The sequence below is a fragment of the Acomys minous genome, assembly GCF_964271855.1.
Source record: "Acomys minous genome assembly, chromosome: 9".
Classification (NCBI taxonomy): Eukaryota; Metazoa; Chordata; class Mammalia; order Rodentia; family Muridae; genus Acomys; species Acomys minous.
The window spans coordinates 9068581-9085126 of NC_140490.1; the positions used below are offsets into that span (position 1 = coordinate 9068581).

A 16546-nucleotide genomic window follows, 5' to 3' on the forward strand; every position below is an offset into this window, starting at 1 on the left:
TCACTCTGAAGAAAAGGCCTTGGGGACTTCCAGGGCTCACCCTACAACCCAAATCGGACAAGGGCCTTGCTTCTGGAGTTAGTTGTCTCTGCTCTTGCTGGTCCTGTCCCCTCCTCTCCTCTGGTTTTCTCAGCTCCCTCTGGAGGCTATGTATAGTCTGGAGGCAGGAGCTTGTCCACATACATGCTCTGTGACCTGTTTAAATTTAGTCATCTGGATACTAAAACTCAGAACTGGGATTTCCAGTTTTCCTCCCCAACCCCCGGACCACCAGGAAGCAGTAGTCCTAGATGGTGAGTTGCCTCCAACCAGGCACTAGATGCCCCTGCAGCCAGGGGTTGGAGGCCCCTCCTCACTAGCCCCTCACTGACAGTACCAAGGCCCCCCCTCCCCCAGGGCCATAAGGGGACGCCTCAAACCAAGTGATGTTCAAGGTGCACGTGCACCCAGGAAGTCTTTAAGAATCCAAGGACATGTTCAGACCAATTTCTTATAACTGCTGCCTCTGGGGTGACTAGCGAGCAGCAAAACTGAAGGACAATACTGGTCCTTGGCCAGGTGACTTCATGGACGGACAAGCTGTCTCTCCTGGTGTTGCTTTACACCTACAGAGGCAAACCTGTGACAGCCCTATCCAGCCCTGCCCTTGCTCAAAAAGAACGTTCCCCCCCCCCCATTCCCTCTCCCCTGGAGCCTTCCCTTTGCTTGCACGCAATAGCCAGTACCTCGGACCCCAATCCTGGGCTCACATTCAAGCATGTGCAGCTGCTCCGGAGCCCAGGGCTGTAGTCTGAGACGGAGATACTCCTATATATGGTTAGCGGGGAGTGAGCGCATCTGAGCTAAAGTGTGACTTAATCTGCTGACAATCTCGCCCACTTGGGGCCCCACTTAGGGAGAGCCTTCGCTCTGGAAGGAGTTTTCACATGAGGGAAAGGGTTTGGGAGGACTCAGGTCAATGATCGGGGCAGGACAAAGACAGTGTGACCAGCCTTGGCACTAAATGCCACCCCAAGTTCTTCCCACCCCTGCCTTGTCTGTGAAAACGCCCAGCTTTCCCCATGCTCCTTGTAAACAAACTCAACAAGCCTCCTTCTTTCCAAAGTCCTTTTAATACAGCACGGAAAGGCTATATTTTCACAGGCAAGCTGTATAGAGAGGAATAAGGCACACAACGGAATGCCACCCCGAGGCCGGCCCTTCAGGGAAGTCAGGAACCTTCTCCATGTACCCTCCAGGCGGGGCTCCCGGGTTCTGTTTGTCTTTTTAGCTGAATGCACACACACGAACAGATACAGACATGGACAGGGTCACCGCATGGGGGTGCAGGGGTTGGTACGGGAAGCTAGCCGTGAGAGCAAATAGTGATCCTCACTGCACTACCCCTGACTGCAGTATTAGTTGTTGCACTGGGTACAATGTAGTGAGGTCGGTTAGACTTCTGTTTAGAGTACATTCAAGTCCATTAGGTGCTAGAGGGCAGGTGTGAGGGCTCAGGTGGACAGATCCACTTTCTAAGAGCACGAGGCTGTGAGGCAGGGCTCGGGCGAGGAGGAAGCCTGCCTGCTGATTTCTTGTACCTCCTTGGGTCTTGCTGACAAGGCCAGTGGGCGGGCAGACAAAAAGGACCTGTTCATCCGATGTGTCTCCTTCTCTAGTCCATTCCCTGCTCCACCCACCAAAAAGTTAACAAAACTGCAATAACAAGATGGCAACACAAAGATGCAAAGCCACCTGTCCACCTGAGGAGTAGGCACAAAGGATCGCTGTTCCCTTTTTACCATGTTGTTCACGATAACTCCCCTTAAAAATGCAATACTTCCAAGACACACAAATGTATAAATACAGGACAAGAGCATATTAATAATTCTAAACACTTGAATAATATTCTGGTTGCTTAATACTGATATTTTCATCCAAGGAAAACAAAATAGAAAAAAAAACATAGCTTAATGGATTGCAAAGATTTTTTTCCTCGTTAGAATTATGTACCAACTTCACATAATAATTCTATGTAGATAATATTTCCTTCTTAATGTAGTTCAGTTGCATACTTTTTACAGACCAAAGCATAGAAAAAAAAAAAAAGGAAAAGTCCTCACCATAAATATCTTCTTATAGCTCAACCAGACTTGCAAAATACATCTAAAAATCTGTTTGATACGGATTGCACTTTCAAAAGCACTAAAGTTTAAAAAATGCCTTTTTGTTGTTTTCAATTTCAACAATATAAAGCAATCCCATTTTTCTTTTCTTAAAAAAGACCCTCAAATATATACAAACAAAAATCACTATGAAGAATTTTGGGGGGAGAGGCTACCAAGTTCTGTATTATATGAAAAACTGGTAACCATGCAGAAATGTTAACACCTATGACTTTTTTCCCAAAATACACACATAGCATTTTTTAAAAAAGAATTCTGTGTCAAGTATAACTCAAAATAAATACAAATTCACAAGTAGAGCTATTGAATACTTCATGTGGGGTAAACACCATTCTCTCTCCACTAGACTGCTACATCTACTTACTGCAAGCGATTGTCGCTTTTGAATGTACTAAAACCACACACTTTCCTGTCCGCTGGGCTCCCAGGCCCTCTGAGCATCAAAGCTTCCAGCACCCAGCCTAGATAGTGGTATCTTTTACCAGCCTCAGAAAGATCACAGGTTCAGCCAAAGCACTGCAAGGCAGAACCAGGCAGGGTCTGCCTGAGGTGAGAGGGCCTGGCACATTAGTGCCGGAACGGTCTTTTTAGGCTGATAACACACCTTGTACTTGCCCTGGCTTTCTGAAGACTGTCGCTGAGCTCTTTGCATCTTTGACTCAGTTTACCTATTCCCAAATTGTCCTCATTTGGGACACAGGCGCAAGGCCCCTGCTGTGAACATTCTTTTTAGGGGATGCCTGACAGAAAAAGCCCAGCGACAGGAAGCTTGGCACGAGACAACTCTAGTGCAGCAACAAGACTGGAGAGTGCTCACAGCCTGCAGGCCAGCATGCCACCATTCGAAGGCAGCAGGATGGCAGTCAGTAGTCTGGACTGCCACAGACACACCTTTGTCAAGTGCTCAGAGGGCGTGTTCTCCCAAAATCTACCCTGCAGCTAGCTGGCTGCAGACACCCATCTCTTCCACTTACTCCCTGGACCCTTGCTTAACACTTCACTGTGATTCCTCAGTCATACAAAACATTTTCATTTAAAAACAAAGGGCAACTGGGCACCATGTGTAAACACTGAATTTCAGGCCTATTTCATGGTCTGACTTTTTTTTTTTTCCTCCATAGAGGCATGGTATTGGGGTAAAGTCAAGCAACTCAGTCTTGGCAGCTGGTGAAGAGAAGAAAGACAAGAGAATTGTGGTTTGTCACAGGGTATGGGGTGCACTGCTGACCTTGGTCAGGACAACACCTGCCCCCACCCCAGATTATGTGATGTGCCAGGAGATCTCTCTGCCTCCTTAAGAAGTAAGAAATCATTACCCCCCAGTTTCCAAAGGAGAGGTTCTGTGGCTCATTTTAGGCTCACCCAGTGTGAGGGGCTGAGGAGACCTAAGAGAGGAGGGAGATCATCCTCCATCTTCTGGGGTGAATGGGAAGACCAAGCAAGGAGAGGTACAGGAGAGGGCCTGGCATCACTCAGCCTGACCTCCTAAGTGGCTATCAGAGGTGTGGTGGGCAGGGCATTCCCCTCCCCTCCCCCACCCTCCCCCGTGACAGTCTGTGTTCCAGAAGCAGCCAGCTTTCTTCTAGAACACCAGAGAGATCACTGGGCCTCTTGGCTTTCTGGTGGCACTTTGTCACTTAACCAATGGGGACACCGAGGCTAGAGATGACCTGTCCTTGCCCCAGGTGGCATAAAGTGGCTCCAGAACACCAGGGCCTGCATCCTTCAAGCCAGAACAGGCTTCTGTGGGGGTGGCTTCCTGGATGTGGGTGGAAGGCTGAGGGTGAAGAGAGAGCATCTGACTGAGCCCAAATCTACAGGACAGTCTTGGGGAGGTCATGGGAGGTGGTGATGCCTGATGCTCCTAGGAGGTCTTGGAACACTGTTCACTGTTCAGTGTCCCCCCCTGCCTCGCCCTCTGCCTGCCAGTCTTATTGACAGAAGAAGGCTGTTTTTAGCTACCAGGGGCAATGCAGTGGTGTCGGGGGCTCGGCAGATTTGGGACTCAGTGTGGGCAGGGACAGAGGACCACTCCTCAGCTGCTCCTAGAACAAGTGGCTGCCCACTGTAGCTGCAGACTGGGAACAAATCAGGACTTCCCTAAGTGGTTTTTCATAGGAGGCAAGCTGCAAGGTTCTGGCTGGTCTTGGAGGGGAGGGACGGCTTCTCACAGGCCTCAGGAGTCACAGTTCACCTAGTGTACTTGTGGCAGATACAAGGTCTCTCAGCCCCAAAGACACTCAGGAACTGAGAGCCTGCAGGGGCGCCAAGACCTCTGCTGGCCTCTGTCCCCCTACAGAGCCTAGGCCTATGGTGAAGAGTCCCAGAGCCTCCTGTCTCTGCACCCTGTCCAGGGCATGTCAGGCACTCTGTCAGCACATGAGATAAGGCCATGAGCTTCCTCTGCTTAAGCTCACAGGCCTGTGAAGTCTCCTCAGGTAGAGGAGACATTCATCCCTTGGGGGCAGCACAGGGAGGTGGCAGCCGAGGGGTGCTGCCGTGGTGGCCAAGTTCACTGCACACGACGACAGTAGTAGCCCAGGACCTTGCACTTTTCACAGAGGTGCTGTGGGTGCTCCTTGCTCTGGTCAGACACGTCCAGGCCATCAGGCTTCTCCAGGGGTCTCTGCAGAAGGAGAGGAGAGGGGAGGGGGGCAGGGCGAGAACCTGCAGTTACAGAGCTAGCTCAGCCAATGCTTTGGCACCCACCTTTTGCCTGTTTGCAAGGACATGTGTGTCCAGGAGGCTCGGGTGGAATACCTGGGCTGGCTAGAGCCACAGCAGGGATCGTAGACCCAGAACCATGGGCAGATATGTTGCTTAACCCACGGTCCTCTCAAGCAACTGCCCCTCCCACCCCCCCCACCCCACCCCCCACCCCCCCACCCCCCCCACCCCCCCCACCCCGTGAAGCTCAGAGAGCTCCCAAATCTAGCCCAGAGGCAGTGCAGGACAGGGGCGCAAAGACATCTGCCAGATGAAGAAACGAGTGTCCGGCAAGGGAGACCTCAGCTCACACCTGTTCCCATCACTCCAGTGGCCTTGGGACTCAGTTATCCTGGACATTGCTACAGATTTTCAGCCTAAGAGGCAACAGGAGGCAACATGAAGCCAGTGTGGGGTCAGGGGTCAACCCCAGCCTGGCATTTGGCCCAGTTCCTGAGCATTTATTGAGTGACTACATGAACAGAGCCTCGTTGTTTTCAAACAGGGAAACTGAGGCCCAGAGAAAGGAGGGACTTCCCGGGCCTATTGTGCCCCTTACGCACACCCTCCCCATCTGTAAAGCATGCTGTCATGGTGCTCATTTGCAATATTTGAAAGGATGCTGGCTGTTCGTAATCTGGGCAGCATCAGGCACACACAAGCACCCATCTAAAACATTATATGTGGTGTGTGTGTGTGTGTGTGTGTGTGTGTGTGTGTTCACATGTGTGCATGTGTGCACAGCATGAGTGTGGAGGACACAGGGCAACTTGTAGGAGTCAGTTCTCTTCTTCCACCATGTAGGTTTGAACTCAGGTCATCAAGCTTGGTAGCAAGGCCCTTCCCCTGAGGCATCTGACCGGCCATCAAGCTTTTTTGTACTTTAGATGGCTTGGGTTTCCCTGCCTGCTCCCACTCCTTGACCTACCCACAGTAGCTAGCAAAGGCCTGTAAGCGTTACGGAGGTGATGCGGAGTGGCTCCAAAGTGGACAGTATTTCAGTTAGCCACAAAGACTCTGCTCTCCCTCCAATCCCAGCATGCTAGCCTGTCTTCAGAAGGGTCCTCTACACAGACTCAGGGACTCAGAGGAAGCTGGTCAGGGCAGGCCAGCTGGGAGCCATCTGCCAAGCAGAGAGCATCAGAAAACTACCGGTTGACATGGGGTTTGGAGCAGAGACCGTTGGATACCAGCAAAGGGCCCAGGAAGATCAGCAGGCCGCTTTTCTACCTAGTCCAGGCCTTGACCTATGCTGACACAGTTGGGCAAATGGAATGGAATGGGGGAGGAGTTCTAAAAGGTGAAGGTTTATGTTGCCAGTAGGCAGGGCTCTACCACTTAGCTGCCCTGGAAGGGGGTGTCATGCAACTCAGCCCTCTTAAGCTTTAGCTACAAAGGAATGGCCTGGAAGGAGGAGAGCCTGGCCTTGGAGCTGAGAGCCTTCCAGAGGACTGGCCTCACTGCTCCCGTTCTATCCCAGCAGGACAGAGGAACAGCAGGAAGGACTTCCCTGCAGACCAGGTCCCGGATGGCAGCTCGGCCTGTGTGGCCTTGGCCTGGCCACCTGGCCCCTTCGAGACACCATCTCATCCCCTTCTGTTCTCAGCAAACCCAGTGAAGACAAAGACTAGATAGAAGAATGGTGTTGTTTGCACTGGTGAGGGCAGAGCCAATGAACAGAGTTGGCTTGGAGAATGTTCTGGAAAACTGTTCTGCCCACACCTCCACAGTATGTCCACAGCGCATAGTATCACAAGTTAGACAGCCGCTACCCCTTGGCTGCGCTTCAGCCTACCTTTCTGCAGCTTGGGTTAGGGGTTCATGACAGATGCTATCTTTTTTGGTTTAGCTGTGTGTGTGTGTGTGTGTGTGTGTGTGTGTGTGTATGTGTGTGTGTGTGTGTGTGTGTGTTGCATGTATTCTGTGTATTTGTGAGCGTGTGAGTGCACACATGTGTATATGTGTGTGTCTATGTGTGTGTATGTGTACATGCATGTGTATACTAGAGTAAATGACTGTCTTAAGCTACTTTTTTAAAAAGAGTTTTAAAAATAGATTTATTTATTATTATATATACAGAGCTCTGCCTGCATGTACACCTGCAGGCCAAAAGAGGGCACTAGATATATTACAGATGGTTGTGAGCCACCATGTGGTTGCTGGGAATTGAACTCAGGACCTCTGGAAGAGCAGTCAGAGCTTTTAATCTCTGAGCCATCTCTCCAGTCCCAAATGACTATCTTAAAGGATTCTATAACCACAGAGCTCCACAAACGCTTCATAATATCTGTCAGCAAGTCATTTAGCCTCTCCTTGCATGACTTTCTCCTTAAAAAAACAAAACAAAACAAAACATACCTAGTGAAAAACCTGTCTCCTGGGGTTGTTGTGAAGAGGGTGATTAGATGGCCCCTGGCTCACGTGGAACCTTGTATGCATTGGCCAGTCTTAATACTGCATGTGATCAGTAATGTTTTGAAAAGGCAGGACCATCAGCTGAATCCTTGGGAAATGCTCTTGCCCAACGCTTGTCAGCCCTAGCCCCAGGTTCCTTTAAACTACTTTTCTCCTTGGCCTTGGTCAGTGCTCTTGGCTGGCTGCTAAGCCTTGCTCAGCCTGCAGCCTTAGGCTGTCAGTGAGGAGCCTGGGGGAGCTGTCAGGATGACTCCCCTCTGTGGAAGGAAACTCCCAGCAGCTGGGAATGATCTGTGAGCACCAGGCCCCTGCCCCCAGCAGGGAGGCAAAGACCATTAGTGTTTTCTTCTCTTGCCGGGAGGGGGGCTGGGTTGTCTGGGGTAGACACAGTTGGAACCTGACAGGAAACAGATGTAGTGGGGGCAGGGCTTCTCAGAGGGATGGGGTGGCCCAGGTCAGCCTTGGAGGAGGGGCTTCTTCCCCATGGGGCCTGGGGATGGGCTCCACCGCCTCACTAGGAGGGCAAGGGGCCCATACTCCCAATTCCCAAGCCACAGAGAGAAGCACAAGGGCCCAGGAACCCAGAACTTGGCGTGTGTGTGTGTGTGTGTGTGTGTGTGTGTGTGTGTGTGTGTGTGTGTGTGTGTTGGGGGGTGGAGGTTGTTCAAATCCAATTGCCTTTGTGTACTTCAGTTTCCCCAATGCACATATCAGGTGCTTGATATGTATTAGGTGGATGATGGTGAGTGGGAAGAATGGAGCCTTCAAGCTCTTGAAAGATTCTTCTAGATTGGGGTCCTCTGAGCAGAACCAGGCTAGCAGGCCAGCAGGCTACATTTTGGCTATGCTGGTACGATATGGCAGAGGGAAGGCAGGGAAAGCCATCAGTGACCAAGGGGTGGCTTGGCAAGACAGGGCAGACCCAGTAAATAGCCCGTCGTGCCAGACACTGGGTCACACAGGAACACTGCTGGGTGTCGGGTGTCCCTGGCCTTGAGTGGTGAGCTGGCTCTGCCTCTCTGCCTAGGTGAGTTCCCCAGACCTACAACCCAGATTCTTGGAACCCAGACACTTGGGGGACTTGTAGATACTGCTATCCTCCTTGTCCCAAGGCTACCAAGGCCTACTCTTTCTGCCTACCCAACCCACAGGCCTCAGCTTCAGGTTCCATATTATGGAGTCTGTTAAAGCTCTCAGTACAGCGTGGGGTCGGCGCGAGAGAATGCCCTATGCCCCGGCCCCGCCCTACCCACTGCAGGCTGCCCAAAAGCTCCGCCCCCACGCAGAGGCCCCGCCTACCCACCTGCTTGTGCGGGTACACGTTGATGTGGCACTTAATGCACTCCTGCCCCATGTTGGCCCAGGAGTTCCCACTCATCCATTTTCTCTTGCATTTCGGACACTTGTACTCGCCAAAGCAGCGCTTCTTGCCTTGGTACGGCGTCAGACCCTCACCTTTGGGGCGTGCCTGGAAGGACAGGAAGTAAATACCGGGAAATGAGGCCTCAGCCTTTAGCTCTCATAGCCTGCATCATGCCCCCCCCCCCCCCCCCCGTGTGCTAGCCCTTCTGTCACCAATCTAGAAAGCAAGAAGTTCGCCTCCAGAGCACACATGAGAATCCTGTAGGAGCCCCCCAGTTATCCCAGGGCAGGGACAGTGGGGTGCAGGGCTTCTGAGGAGTTACTTCGTTATCTCAGATGCCGCAGGGGCAGCTGGATGGGCACAGGTCCTTTGTCCCACCAGGGATGTGACAACACAAGAACAGAAGCCAACACCCAGTGGAAAGGATCGCCTTGGCCGTCCTCTGTTCCAACCTTGGGCTCCCCTAGCTGGAAGCAGTCATTTTTCTAGGCTAGTCTTGAACTCAGACCTCCTGCCTCAGCTCCCAGAGTGTTGGAAGGACAGAAAAACAGCCTCTTGTCAAGTCCCTGAGTTATCCCTATGTCCCATGCCACCCCAAAGGCAGCTCCATGTTGACAAACGCATTCTGTGCATCTATGTCTAGGCCTCCTGTCACTCACCAGACGGAAACACACCTGGCTCATCACGGCCTTGCTGCTTGCTTTTGAAATGCAAGGTCTCATGTATCCAGCCCCGCCTCACTCGTGCTGGGAGTACAGGCATGCACCGCTAGACATGCTTTAGGGTGTGCTGGGAATCAAACCCGGGACCTTGTGTGTGCTGGACAAGCGCTCTACCAGCTGAGCTACATCTCCAACCCAATTGATCCTGGTGTTTCTCTCACTTCGGTCCCAGTAGCTACCGTATTCTCCTTCACGGCTGCATGGTGGCAGAATTCATGAAAGCTCACTGTCTCCTCCCATGAGTGCTTGGCACACGTGTCAGCTTACATGCCTGGGAGTTTATTTGTAGAGTAAATTTCCAGAAGGGAAACTTCTGGGGCAAAGGTTATGAGCACTATGCTTAGTGATAACACCTATTGCTGCCCCCTCCGCTCCCACAATGCTTCACCAGCTTTGTATTCCAGAGTCTCGGGAGCAGAGTTATTTTTTTGTTGTTTGGTTTGTTTGGTTTTTTGTTTTTTGTTTTTTGTTTTTGTTTTTCCAGGAGCAGAGTTTTAGCTAACGCCCCATTTATTTGCAGCTGCAGTGTTTTCCTCGATTGTCGTTGCCTGTGTTCAGCTGATTGGAGAGTCCCAGAAATAAACAACTCGTAAGCTTTAAGCTGTGCACAATTCTGAGGAACAAGATGAGCGCTCTCTCCACGTGCCTGGGACATCAGTGGTCTCACTGCCCTGTGTCTCCATGCTATATATGCGCCCTGCCCGCTAGCTCTTCAGTGCCTGCCCACTATCAGAGGAACTGTAGCATCTACTGTGATTATGCTCAAGTGTCCCTCCTTTTACATAGTACTTGACCTAGAGCACAGGAGTAGGGTAGCGGAAAACTCATATGCCAAGGAGAAGTTGGACCCAGAAAGGGGACATCTGCCAATATCATAAAGAAAGAGAAAAAAATTCTGAGCTTGCTAAAAAAAAAAACTTGTGGTGAGAACAAAGCCTCTGCTGGGAAACCAAAGAAAGAGAGAACTCTCATAGTTTTGATCTTTCCATTTCAACCCCTAGTTTACAGCCCCAGAACAGGAGTTCCCCGAGGGTCCTCGAACGCACCTTTCTACGTTAGGGGAGGCCACAGTGCCACAGTATCACTAGTCTAAAAGGCACGAGGGTCCTCTCAGAGGAGGTTTGACGTCTTTCATAATGAGCAAGAGGCATTTTGGCATTTATTTAAGAATGGTTTGCTCCTATTCCATGGACTGTTTTTTGTGGGGGTTTATTGTGTGTACACGCCTGTGACTGTGCATGCAGGTGCCTGCTGCAGTCAGAAGAGGGTGTCGGAGCCTCTGGAGCTGGAGTTACAGGCAGCTATGAGCCACCAGATAAGGACGATAAGGATTGTACTTTGGTCCTCGGAAACAGCTGCAGATGCTCTTACCACCGAACCATCTTCTCAACCTTACCTGTTTCCTTATCGATTTGCGACTGCATTTTATACATAAAAGAAGCTTGCGCTCTCCTGCACAGCTTGATGCCTTTATTGAAACATGATGCAAACAATACAAACCTCACTCGTTGAAAATGACCAACTCAATGGTTCTTAGTACATTCAGATGTGTGCAACCATCAGCACAATCCAATATTTTTTCGGGGAGGGGTTCGTTTTTCGAGACAGGGTTTCTCTGTGCAGCCCTGGCTGTCCTGGGCTCACTCTGTAGACCAGGCTGGTCTCTGTCTCATGAGTGCTGGGATTAAAGGCGTGTGCCACCATGCCTGGCTCAGCAAATCTAATTTTAGGACATACTTGTTACCCTCCAAAAGCCACTGTGCACTCACTAATACTTACTCCCTTTCCTACTTATCTGCTCATGTGATGCACTTCCTTCCTGACTCTAGGTTTCCCCGGCTTAGATTTAGCCTTCTGTCTGGCTTCTTTCACTTAACATACTGTTTTTGAGGCTCAGCCATGCTTGGGCGCGTGTCCATACTTCACCCTCTCTTGCTGCCAATCAATAACCACTGCACGCCAATGCCGTGCCGCAGGGCACTCTGGGCTGCTTCTCAGTTGGGGTTGCCCTAAAGAAAGCTGCTGTGAGCCTACACGTGCACATGGAAACTGGTTTGTAAAAGTTGGATTTGTTACCATAGAATTTAAAACTGAGAGACTGCCCACAGCTGCAGACCAGCCTTGGGTTTTCACCAGCTGAGGCCGAGGAGCAGCTGCCCATCAGAGCCAGCGTTCAACTCTCTCCAAGTCACCTCTTCCTGCCACAGCTCCTTCCATGTATCTCAGCTGCTTGGTTCTTACGGGTTTGATTTTGAGAGTCCTGAGCAAGGTTCTGTGTGCCATCATTAAGTGTGGTACCTAACCTGGCTGGGACCAGATTATCTGGCAACGTGTAAGGGACGAAGAATCTTATGTGTGGTGTGCACGTGCGTGCGTGTGTGTGTGTGTGTGTGTGTGTGTGTGTGTGTGTGTGTGTCTATGTGTGTGTCTATGCTATGTGTGTGTGGTGTGCATGTGTGTATGGTGCACTCTGTGTGTGTGGTGTGTGTATATGTGTGTGTGTGATATACATGCTTACCTCTACACATGCATGTGGAGGCTGGAAGTCAAACACAAGTGCCTTCCTCAATTGCTCTCCACTTCAAAAAAAATTATTATTTATTTACTTACTTATTTATTATGTAGACAATGTTCTGCTTGCATGTACGCCTGCATGCCAGAAGACGATACCATATCTCATAGATGGTTGTGAGCCACCATCTGGTTGCTGGGAATTGAACTCTAAAACTTTTTAATAACAGCCAAGGCTCTTAACCTCTGAGACATCTCTCTAGCCCTCTTTTAAAGGCAATTTCTCACTGAACCAGGGGCTGACCAATTTGGCTAGGATGGCTGTCCAGCAAGCTCCAGTCCTCCTGTCTCTATCTTCCCTGTGCTGGTCTTACAGACAGGTGCCGCCACACCCAGATTTTTCTGTGGGTGCCAGAGATTAAACTCAGGTCATCAAGTTTGTGCAGCAAGCACTTTACCCATTGAGCCATCTCCCCAGCCCAGAACTTTCATGTTGACAACCTCTACCAGGTTCAGGAAGCTTGGGCTGAGGGATGATCGTTGCCATGGTAACTTCCCACCCCCAACGGGTGACTGCCCACTTAGAAAATAGGGTATAGAGGTCAGGTGCAGACTCTGCTCCAAATCCCAGCTCTGTGACCTTGGACAAGGCTAGAGAAAGTGACTCCATCTGAGAGTGTTTAGAGCCAGTGAGAGGGCTCAGCATATAAAGGCACTTGCTGCTAACTCTGATGGCCTGAGTTCAAACCTTGGGACCCACATGGTGGAAAGAACTGAATCCCACAAGTTGACCTTTGATCCCCATTTGCATGCTATGTACACACCTAAGTAATTAATATCTACAATAAAAACTTTAAAAAGAGTATTCTGTCCTGAAATTTGTGGACAAATGTGACTAGAAATGATCATACTGAGTGAGTTAACCCAGAAGCAGAAAGACTCAATGGTATATACTCACTTATAATTGGGTGCTAGCCCAAAAGGCATGTCCCATGAAAGTCTTCACTTACCAAGAGATTGGGATAGATGTGAGGACATCCCCCTGGGACTCTAGGTAAGAGAAATATAGGAGATGGCAAAATAGAAGGATCCATAGGGTCCTAGAAACATACTAGAAGAACATCGTGAAGGGTGGATCAGGGCCCAGGGGGGTCTGCTCAAACTATTACACTAACCAAGGACAATACAAGTAGTAAACATCAAACCCCTACTCTGATCTAGGCAATGGATAGAACATTCTCCACAGTTATGTGGAGAGCAGGGGCTGGCTCTGACATGAACTCTGGTGCCCCATATTTGACCACTTCCCTTGGTGGGGAGGCCTGGTGGCACTCAAAGAAAGAATAAGCAGGCTACCAAGATGAGACATGACAGCCTATGAGCACATAGGGAGGAGGTCCCCCTCAGTCATAGACCTAGGGGAGGGGAATAGGGTGAAAGAGGGAGGGAGGAAGGAACAGGAGGACACAAGTGATGGGATAACAATTGAGTTGTAATCTGAATAAATTAATGAAATAAAAAAAAATTACAAAAAGAGTATTCTGAGCACCAAGTGAGGTGACACAGGTAAACCCTGAGAACAGTACCTGGCACACAAGGTAAAATAGGATTATTGGCATCACTATTTCCTAATGTGAAGTAGTATGGATGTGTAATATACTGATTTCTATTAACTGTGCACTTGATGTTTTTCTCCCCAGAAGCCACTCACACCAATGGGTGATGGCTAACTAGAGTTATAATAACAAGGGAGAGGTGTTCTCAGTGTGAAAATCAAAACTTGGAAAGCAAGCATGACACAGTCCTGAGTTTTGGGTCCCCTGCTTGGTATCACTGGACTTGCTAGCAACGGTGATGTCTCAGGGGCAGGTTCAGCAGCATGAGCACTGGGAAGGGCAGAGAAAGGCCATGCTGTGAGAGATGACCCCCTCCCCCCACAGTCATGACCTGGTCTACTCACTTGGGACAAGAGGGTTTGTCTCAGGCTGAGCTTTTTGGGAATCCAGTTGGCAGGATTTCTGAATCCTTCTAAGGCCAGTTTCTTCACTGCCATCCAGCACCCAGGACCCCAGCTCTGGGTAGCCTGTGCCATAGCACCTTTGGTTCTGTCATCCCGAAATAAGGTACCATATGCATATGCTCTGTTTCCAAAGGTGAGTCTGCCTATGATGTTGAAGGGGCGAGGGGATGGAGCTGGGAGGTGGCTTCACTGATAAAATGCCTGCTCTGTAAGCACACAAACCTAAGTCTGCCCTCCAGAACCCATGTTAGTTAGTCTGGTGTGGTAGTACATGCTGGTCATCCCAGCAATGGTGAGATGACAGGCAGAGACAGGCAGAGCCCTGGAGGCTCTGGCACTCTGGTGTACTGGGTGAAGTTCTAGTCCAATTAAAGGCAGCATATCTCAAAAGAAAGGTGGATGATGCCTGACTTGTCCTCTGATTTCCACATACATGCACACCACAATGCACACATGAAGTCATATGTACATGTGCACACACACACACACACACACACACACACACACACACACACATCCTTGCCACAGTTGGCTCTGAGATTTTCCTTAGCTAATGGGGGGACTTGGGGCCTGTCCCCAGCAGGCTGGCTCTGGAGTCTGGTTCTGCAGACCTCTTCCTGCTCAGAGAGCCCTCAAGACCTGTGGAGCTTGCCTGCCACATCTAGGGCAAGTGACAGAAGGGGGTGGGTTAAATTCATCCCAGCCCATTTGGAGCAAAACATGGGGTCCTAGTCAGGATTAGAAATGAACTGTGAATTTAGGCCCCAGGGTATCTGGTTCTGAACTGGGGGTGCTGGGAGCCCACACAGGTAATGAGGTGCGGGTTGTAAGCTAAGGGAGAAGACAGACAGTTGGACAGAAGTGAATGAGGATTAGAGCCACAGCTCAGAATTAGAACACGGCCCTTGTGGAGCAGGCTGCCGATACCCAGGGTTGGGGAGCCTGGCCTCCACCATGCAATGCTACACTTATAGGCCAGACTCTGGCAGTTCCCTGATGCGTCAGTCTCACAGGACAAGCTCAGATCCTGGACTCCAGGCTCGGATTCCTAAATCACAAGCTGGCTCTGCCTGTTGCTACCTGGGGACCCTCAACAAGCCATTCAGCATTTCTGCCGGTGTCCGCATCTGGACACCAGATGCTGATTAAGGGTCTGAGCTGTAGACCTGATACCCTCGCAGGTGCCTTAGCTCAGTCCAGGCGCACGCAGCCTGCTCTCACTCGGTGACTATTGGTATGTGGGGCACGGCTCTTCCCTGTGCAGAGGGCAACTCAGATGCCGCAGAGGAAGGGGCTGGGGCCGGGGCTGGGGCAAAAATCTGAAGAAGAATATTTTAGAAACAGGATGACAGCCTGGTAGATGGCGTAGTCCTCTATCTCAAGGAAGGCTAGCAAGCCAAAGAAGAAAGGGAGCGAGGCATCTTCATCTTCTGGAATATTTTCCCAGAGGGACTTTCAGAAAGTCAAAAGAAGGCTGCGCAAGCTTGGACATTTGCCAGCAGAGGACAAGGAAGGAGAGAAGAGACTAAACGTTTGGGGGACACTGCCTGTGTCCTGGGCTTTGTGCTCAGGGTTCATGGCCTGTCAGGCCCCTTTCCACTCACTATAGAAGGCTGTAGGACAGCTGATGGAACTGGGAGACAGCGTGAGGGGAGAAGGCAGGATGCCCAACAGCATCTATGTGAAGGGCCCTCAGCAGGCTCTATAGGGAAGACGCCTCAGCAGAGAGTTCATGAGAAAATTCCTTGGGCCTTCTAGCCAGCTTAGCTGGTGTGGGAGGGGGGAGGGCGGCAGGGGGAGGCAGGTATTCCTGTGCCCTCCTGCAGAGACAGAGGTAGCTTAAAGGGCAAGTTTAAGAAGCAGCAGAGAGAAGGGACACAGGCCAACAGGCGGGCAGCTTCAAGAAGCCACTTCCTGGAAGACTCTGTCCCGACATTGTTTATACTGACCAGTGAGAGCAGGGCCCGGAGCCCAGAGAGAAGGCGGTTTAACAGAATGCCACTGCTCCTCGCCTCCTCCCTGCAGAGGCCTGGACTCCTCTCATAAATGTCAACAGACAGCTCTGCGGGGGTTACCACTCAGTCAAGCAGGCTGCCAGGCCCCAGCAGGCTTTCCTGACCCAGGCTACAGACCCCTTTTACCCCACCCCCACCAGGGAATAACATCTGCCCGCAGCCCAGGCATGGCTCACTGCGTCCCAGAAGCTACTCCTGGTAGTACAGATGGAGTCTGGGTACCACAGAAGCTACAAGATGTGATAGACGTGAGGAATCCAGGAATCCAGGATGGAGCTGGGGAAGGAAGGGTGTTCACACCTGAAGACTGTGGCAGCCTGACAAGTGTGAGGCTACAGGGGCGGGCGGGCGTGAGGTGGGAAGGAGCCAGCAAAGCTGGAGGGGAGGAACGAGAGAGGAAGTAGAGGAGGCCCCACCTCTGGATACCCTTCAGAATGAGGTTGTATTGGCCTCCCATCAGCTCATGAGAGCTCCTGAGGTTGGCTGGGAGGCGGTGAGTGCTCTGTTCCTAACACGATATAAGCAGAGCCTGGGTAAACACCCAGCAGGAAGCTTGCCAAGGGGACCTTTGCCCTGCTCAGGAAGTGAGCCTGGTAACTCTGAGAGTACTTCCAGCTTTACAGTCCCCT

At 50.8% G+C, this 16546-nt stretch overlaps 1 protein-coding gene across 1 annotated transcript in view; it reads right to left on the bottom strand.

Annotated features, from left to right (window-relative positions):
- Positions 1-1093: 1093 nt before the first annotated feature.
- The window catches only part of ZCCHC24 (zinc finger CCHC-type containing 24), a 53803-nt gene continuing 38350 nt past the window's right edge, over positions 1094-16546 (bottom strand). Inside the window, exons 3-4 of the mRNA XM_084795406.1 lie at positions 8590-8754; positions 1094-4791 (exon numbers count right to left, since the gene is read on the bottom strand). Coding sequence (XP_084651532.1) covers positions 4678-4791; positions 8590-8754 — 279 coding nt within the window. The 3' untranslated portion in view covers positions 1094-4677. The remainder of the gene's footprint in view (positions 4792-8589; positions 8755-16546) is intronic.